The sequence below is a fragment of the Lactuca serriola genome, chromosome 1 (genome assembly GCF_051521515.1).
Source record: "Lactuca serriola cultivar US96UC23 chromosome 1, Lser_US96UC23_V15, whole genome shotgun sequence".
NCBI lineage: Eukaryota > Viridiplantae > Streptophyta > Magnoliopsida > Asterales > Asteraceae > Lactuca > Lactuca serriola.
This window is the reverse complement of record NC_136408.1, coordinates 58,264,901-58,272,959: the sequence shown is the minus strand read 5'-3', so window position 1 is coordinate 58,272,959 and position 8,059 is coordinate 58,264,901. Positions and strand designations below refer to the sequence as shown.

Sequence of the window (8,059 nt, the reverse complement as noted above, 5' to 3'; positions counted from 1 at the left end):
GTTAATCAAAGAGCTTGTTTTGGTTAATTAATGTGGTGAATGGGATGTGTTAGAGCTTGTTAACACTTTCAAATACCAACTTAGATAGAATTGAGCAAGTATCATGTAATTTTGGAATCACATTGCTAAGTTGTCACACATATAATTGGAGTCCTTACAATTCTTGAATTTAATTCACTTATTTAGTCGCTTACTTTTGTTTTTAATTAGTTGTTCTAATCATTGCATTCAAAACCCCCCTCTTTACTGTTGGTGACCAAAGTACCTTGCGCAAAGAAGTATAGACTGATTGTCCCGTGTCTCTGTGAATCGACCATACTTGCCTTGTACTACCTTTTAGTGCAATATAGTAGTGTTCTTTTGGAGTATATCATACCCCTTTATTTGTTGGGTTTGACATGCCTAACAGGTAGTATTATATGTTAATACTCGTTGGGTATGTTACCATCAGTTGGATCGTCAGTGGATTGTTTTTAGTTGTCAGAGCAATTGTCTAGGTGAGTTCATCTGACTATTTATGTATTACAGTATATATCTATGTATGTTAGGATATATGAACCAGAAGAGTAGAGCCCATAATATAGTTTCTATGTGCCTATAGAGCCGAATGTGTAGTATCTATATGCGTAATTGTTGGTATGCTTAAAAGTTAATGAGGGTTGATGGCAGAATGAATAAAGTACGAGAGCCTATAGACCCGCATCTGTGTAGTTAGGGTTGATGGTGGAACGAATAAAGTACGGGAGCCTATAGACCGACATATGCATAGTTAAGGTTGATGGCGGAACAAACAAAGTACAAGAGCCTATAGACTTGCGAAGATTTTATGGTGGAACGATTGAAGTATGAGAGCCATTATTTGTATACATGTATAAATATTATGGTATATGATATATTGGAAGGACTCACTAAGGCTAACGCTTATCCAGTTTTTACAAATGTTTTTCAGGCACTCAATTGGTTCGTGAGAACGACAATGTTTAACTGTATATACGCACATTCACAATCATGTTTCCGCAAATGTAAATGTACCATGATACAATTTAATAAATAAAAATGAAAATTTTGGGTTGAAATTACGGGACATAACAATTATATAATTAATTTTTTTTTACGTCAAGTATGGAAGTTAATAAATAAATAAAATTCAAGTTAATATTGTCAAATATAAATGATTTAACTATAACCACAAATGATATAGATATTAATATAAATATAAGTTTGCTTAAAAAAAATACTTTGTTGTCATTATATATCACATATAAAATCTTATACTAATTTGATACAAAATATTATACTAATTTAAACTATGATAATATAAAATCAATTAATGCTAAACTTTTTAACTACATCTAATTGTGGTTTACATGTATGGACGACTATATTTTTATACAATTTTTTGATTAGTGTTAGTTTTTAATATTCATATTAAAATTTTGTTATTAGTTAAAAAACATGCTGGACATTTTACACATAAATAAATATATATGGTGAATAAACTCATTGTCATTAAAAAAAAATATAAAAACTTCAAATACATTGTTAACTAGTAGCTGATAGTATCGATTCCAAAATAATATATATTATATAAGGCTGATCAATGAGCTTTATGCGACTAAACTCAATTTAAATATTAGTTGATATTTTAAAATTTTCTTGACTCTAGTATTGTGGATGAACCAAATTTATAACTTTTTTATTTATTTAACTTTTAAAAATAAAATGATAATATATTACAAATTTTAAAACGGAAAAATATCGTACACTTAAATTTTATCAAACTACATCAGGTTTTATTTAAAGTGTTAAAAACAATAATATTTTATAACTTAAACGGTTAACTTTAAAAACATTTCCTTCTCTATAAAATGTACATATGCCCATTTTAGTATTTATGAAAGATGATGTATTTTTATATTAATAAAATGAAATCAAAGTGATATGTAATGGTTACAATGAATTTAAACAAGTGTATATGTGTAATTAAAAAAATCTATCCAAATACTAATATATCTTTTTGATTTACTGTGTGTAGGTGAAGTATACAATAACAAATCTGTGTGATATTGGTCTTTTTCTATATATATACCCAAAGAGGTTTTTACACATTGTTAATTATATACAAAAGTTTAATATGTATAGAAAGACATAATCATTCTAAATACTTATAAATATATTATTAAGAGACTTAAAAACATTTGAGAAAAAAACTTTATTTTAGCCATATAATATTCTAAAAGCAAGCTTGTTACCCCGATAGAACGAAACATATTCATATTTTATACCAAATCCAGTTCGTGTTTCCGTGTAATTTAGATCTGATTCAAAATACATTCAAATGCAATTCACATCAAGACTCCGATCTGTGCGAGCTACAAAGTTCATTTAACGATCAAGGCTTTGTAAGCGATCTCCTCTACATCTTCATTTGTATCGTTATTATTCAATCGATCGTGTATGTTCGTCTTTTATGAAATATGATACAATACGCAGTTTTACTCAATTCAAGAATAATGTCGAGCTAATCTCGAATCCTTTCTGGGTGATCTGAATCTTAATTAATGTGTTTACAGATCAAACAGAGCTCATAACTGAAAAACAATAAAATGGGGCGAAAAACGCCCTTAAAACCGATTCATCAATAATCAATTTGTTAAGATCTCTGAATCAGTGGATCCTGTAACTCGTAATTGTTTTTGCAGAAACCTAATGCTTTCGAATTGGTAAACAGGGAACATTCTTGGAGTCTGCTGAAGCTTCAACACCGACTATTTTCTGAGTAACTCTTAATCTCAGATTTCAATCCATTTGATCTAACATGGATCATGGGTTTCTTCACTATCCATGTTCAAAACAAACCACAAGATTGATTTGGGTATTCGGAATCTCATTGGTTGTTGTATTGACTCTTCAATATTCCGAACTTCCAATATTCAACAGCATATCACTTCTACTTTCTGGTGCTAAGGCCTCCTTTGTTCGAGAAAGTTATTTCTCAAATGCAAACAATACAAGTTTCATGCAACAAGACTTAAAAGATTCGTATTCAGGTGTTAACGGATCTTCCCCCAAAAATTTCAGTGATGAAAGAGAAAAAAATACCCAAAATGGAGATCTGAAAAAGCCCAAAATGGAGACTTTACCAGTAATGTCAATTTCCCAGATGAATGAAGAGCTAAAGAAAAGTCGTTCTTCCCTTTATTCAGTCGTATGTATATGACTTCATATGCTGATTTGGTTAGTCAAGTTGAATATACATGAAAATGTTGTCTTTTACATTCACATTCTTGATTATCTTTTGTATTTTTTTCATTATAGCCATCTCAAGTTTCATCATTGGTTGATCAACAACTACTTGAAGCAAAATCACAAATTGAAAATGCTGCCTTCACTAACAATGATTTGGGACTTTACGCCCCTATTTATCGGAATATTTCCATGTTTAAAAGGTATCTTTATAACATCTAGTTATGTACCTTTTGTTTATAATAATTTAAGGACTGTTTCTTTCTGACTTAATAGGCTTAATGAGTTAAAAGCGTTACCTAGACAACTATACATGTCTCTTTCTTTTTTATTTAATCTGAAGTAAAAGACCTAATGTGTTAAGACACTAAGAGTGCGTCTGGTTGCAGAAAATTTTCTAGTTTTCCATGAAAATTTTCAAATGAAAATGAAAGTTTTGAAAACGCGTTTGGTTGATTCAGTTTTCAAGATATTTCGAAGAAAATGAAAATTTTTTGCTTTCCAAATTGTATGTAAACTAGAAAAGTGAATTTTATAGTTTTCTAAAGTTATCTAAATTTGTAAGAAGGAAAATGAAAACTCCACCGCTTCCAACCAAACGCGTTTTTTAAAATTTTAATTGAAAATTGAAAATTGAAAATGAAAACTTAACTCTATTTTCTCTGAAAAAAATTCCTAGAAAAATGAAAACAATTTTTTACAACCAAACATACCCTAACCCTTTACCTATTTTTCATTCGTCGTTTTTCCTTTTTTGTTAAAATTGACGAATAACGTGAAATTTGTTTTTTTTTTCGAATGTAAGGGTAGAATGCTTATTTAGTCTCGTTTCAGTCCAAAAAAGAAAGAAAGGAAACAGACCATATGTATACAACAGTTTATCACAAACATACATCATTAATTACCCATTTGCCCATTTTACATATACATGACTTAATGGGAAAAAAAAAACAACTCATTAGTGCGACTATTTATAAAAAAAGATCTTATTGCAGGAGTTATGAGATAATGAACGGAATGCTCAAAGTGTACATCTACAAAGATGGAGAAAAGCCGATTTTCCATGATTGGATACTTGAGGGAATATATGCATCGGAGGGTTGGTTCTTGAAGCTGATGGAAGAAAATAAACAATTTGTAACAGAAGACCCGAATGAAGCTCATTTATTCTACGTACCTTTTAGTTCCCGATTGCTTGAGTTAACACTTTATGTTCCTCATTCACACAGTCGTGAGAATCTGATTCAGTTCATGAAGAACCACACTGAAATGCTTATAAGTAAATATCCATTTTGGAAAAGAACGAATGGATCAGATCATTTTCTGACTGGTTGCCATGATTGGGTATACCCTTCTTCCTTCTTCCTTCTTCCTTTATCCAGTTTCTTTTTATAGAAAGGTCCAAATTTTTTACTTCTTTCTGCAAAAGGTTTATTCTTTTGCAACCCCTGAGAACTCCCACATTATGGCTGCTCATTTCCAGGGGTATTTTAGTCATTTGAACCGTAAAAAGTTGAAATAATTTCAAATTTCGAATCTCATGTTACCGTTTTTGGAAAAATTCTAAGCTACGGTATAAATTTGAAATATTTCCATTATTTTTGATGCCATGTTACCCTCTTTGTAAAATTTCCGAGTGCTAGGGCCCAGGGGTATTTTAGTCATTTGAACCGTTTGACCTTTTTGTCAAGTACACCATCCGTAGAAATTGGGATAAATTTATTTTTTGAAAGCCTCATTACCCTTTTTAGAAAGTTTCCAAAGCTGAAATTACCTGCGTGGTGGTTGCCATGACCCAGGGGTATTTTAGTCATTTGAACTATTGACAATTTGGGCAACTACACCACCTGCAGAAAACTGATTTAAGTTCCATTTCTTTGATGTCCTGTTTACCCTTCATGATAAATTTCCACGTTGAAATTGGTTGTTTGGTAGTTGTGAGGGGTGTTTTAGTCATTTCAACCGTTCACTATTTCGGCTAATATACCACCCGCAATAAATAAAATAATTTCAATTTTTTAAACGCCCCTGTTACCTTTTTGGAAAAAATTCCAAGCTGTTCACTGGTTGCCAGGGGTATTTTAGTCATATGAACCGTTGACAATTTTCAGTAAGCACACCACCCGTAAAAAAAAAAAAAACATAATTTCTACTTTCCAAAACCGTAGCCATTTTCGAAAATTCCCAAGTTGAAACCAGCTCTTGGTTTCGAGGGGTATTTTAGTCATTTTAAGTAATGATTTCTTATTTCCACAGGCCCCAGCGGAAACAAGGGGACGTTTACTCAACACCATAAGAGCCCTTTGCAATGCCGACATTCGAACAGGTTTCAAAATAGGCAAAGACGTTTCACTTCCAACAACATACGTAAGATCCTCAAAAAATCCTCTGAAAGACATAGGAGGCAACCCCCCAACACAACGACCAATTCTCGCCTTTTTTGCGGGTCACATGCATGGATATGTCCGACCCGTTTTATTAAATCATTGGGGAAACGATACCGACATGAGAATATTCGCTCGAATGCCTCATGTAAAAGGCAACAAAAACTACATCGACCACATGAAAAGTAGCAAATACTGTATTTGTGCTCGAGGGTTTGCTGTTCATAGCCCGAGAGTTGTGGAGTCGTTAATTTACGATTGTGTCCCTGTGATTATATCGGATAATTACGTGCCTCCGTTTTTTGAGGTTTTGAATTGGGAATCGTTTGCGGTTTTTGTGTTGGAGAAGGATATTGTGAATTTGAAGAAGGTGTTGCTTTCGATTTCTGAAGAGAAGTATGTTGAGATGTATGAGAGAGTGAAGAAGGTTAAGGAGCAGTTTTTTTGGCATTCGGAGCCTGTTAAGTATGATTTGTTTCATATGATTCTTCATTCTGTGTGGTATAATAGAGTTTTAAGAATGAAAGGGATATGAGCGCTAGTAATATGTTGGATTTGTGACAATATTGCAAGTTCTGGTTTGTTGTATGATTATAAGAAAGTTGATAAGAAAATGGTTATACTTTTTACCGTTTTAAGAAAATTATTGTGGAAGAAAGATTCTTCGAAACAGTTTGAGAAATTTTAACTTTTTAAATCAAGCCCTTATGCACTCGAGTTGAACGATTTGAAATGATGTGGCAAGTTGTATACATTTTAATTTTATAATAATAATAATAATAATAATAATTGTTATATATGACCCCACACCATTCACCCGATTAGTTAAGGCCTATTTAGTAAAACTAACGGTAAAATGTAGCTTTTATTTGATATATAAATGTTTGATAAAAATAGCTAGAAACTTTTTGAAATATGTAATTACATTAAGTAGTTTTTAAATCTGAAAAACAACAAATTGAATGACCTGATGCCATTTAAAATGGTAAATGAAGTGTTAGGGTCAACTTTCCAAAGTATGATCCCCTTTTTACTTGAAAAGCAGCAAATTGGATGACATGAAGGAAAACATGCTCATGTTTTTCCATTGGCAAATAAAATGCAACTTGTTTTTAGTCTTTCTCATCATAGTACTAGCGTTGGCTTTCATTATTTTGATCAGTTTGATCTCTTATCAACTCCATTACCCTTGCAATATGATTTGGAAGTGAATTTTAACATTAAAAAGAGTTATAAAAGTTATTATTCTTAAGATAGGTATATACGGGGCTATCTTAGATCTAATTGACTAATTAACTTTGGCTTTAGGTGACAATTAAGCACTCAAACACTTATGTTAGTGATAGAGAAGATCTACCTTTTTAATGTTAGTTCATTACCTAATAACAAATGTCCTTTAATATATATGATTTATCCTATGAATCTTTTGAATATTTTTATAATATTTCATACATGTCCTATGAGAAATACTATATATAAAATGTGTTGTACTCACAGATATACTAAAATGAGTTTCCAGTGGGTGGAAATTACTTACTTCTTTGGTTTTGAAATCATGATTATGTGCATCTATAATAGGATGGGTTGGAGGCTTATATGATATGCGGTCACTATGCGTTGGGTTTATGGACTCGATCATATTTTATATTTGACTTGTGAGTGGCGTAAACAATATTTTAGACAACCATCACTTTGGGAGGAGCCTTGCAAACTTTGTCTAAGGTTTTATGTCTGATGATTGTATTTTACCTAAACCAAGACGTATTCTTGCAACCTCTACACTAGGTTAAAAGTGTGCGCATGCCAACACTATGTTGTGTTACAATCTTTCTCCGTTGGTTTACCTTCAAAACTCCTTTAGTATGGAAATAAGCCTTTTGTGAGAGTAAGGAACTTGGGGATTAGGATTCCTTTCATGTATTGCATTCAAAATACTACATTGTTATTTTATCAAACTTGAACCTTTAACAACTATTAAAAGGAATTCTCAATTGCTTATTACAAATAACACATGCAAGGGGTGCTTTACAAGAATATCATGAGCATACTTGGTCTGGTTTAGAAAGAGCCATTATCGGTGTAAAGATTATTCTAGGTCTGAAAAGTAACTTCGTTAACAAAGATCTTTGATTATAAATTCATGATAAAGGTGCAAGATGAACTTTTAGATTAGTTGTTAATTATTCATAGTAATGGTTATGTCATCAACAAAAATGAATAGGTAAAACAAGAAATAGTTTCCCTTAAAAACAAATAATGTTGGGTCGACTTGACTACAAAAGAATCCAAGAACGGTGAGAAAATCACTAAGATGCTTAAACCAAGAATGTGGGGCTTGTTTGAGAGAGTATAATTTCTTTTTATATGAAAAACATGCTTAAGTAGACATTTATCAATAAAAGTTGGATGCTTCTCCATAAACATGATTT

At 31.6% G+C, this 8,059-nt stretch overlaps 1 protein-coding gene across 3 annotated transcripts; it reads left to right on the top strand.

Moving 5' to 3' along the window:
• Window positions 1-2,228: 2,228 nt before the first annotated feature.
• Window positions 2,229-6,273, top strand: LOC145089201 (putative glycosyltransferase At5g03795). Of its 3 annotated transcripts, none has more exons than XM_079027675.1 (5): window positions 2,229-2,402; window positions 2,703-3,208; window positions 3,319-3,449; window positions 4,242-4,590; window positions 5,503-6,273. In XM_079027675.1, the coding sequence occupies exons 2-5, from the start codon at window positions 2,819-2,821 to the stop codon at window positions 6,163-6,165; spliced, it is 1,533 nt and encodes a 510-aa protein (XP_078883801.1). In that variant the 5' UTR covers window positions 2,229-2,402; window positions 2,703-2,818; the 3' UTR covers window positions 6,166-6,273. The 3 variants fall into 3 exon arrangements, with proteins under 3 accessions (XP_078883801.1, XP_078883798.1, XP_078883805.1); XM_079027672.1 differs by having other exon boundaries at window positions 2,230-2,402; window positions 2,732-3,208; XM_079027679.1 differs by lacking the exon at window positions 2,229-2,402 and having other exon boundaries at window positions 3,068-3,237.
• Window positions 6,274-8,059: the final 1,786 nt, after the last annotated feature.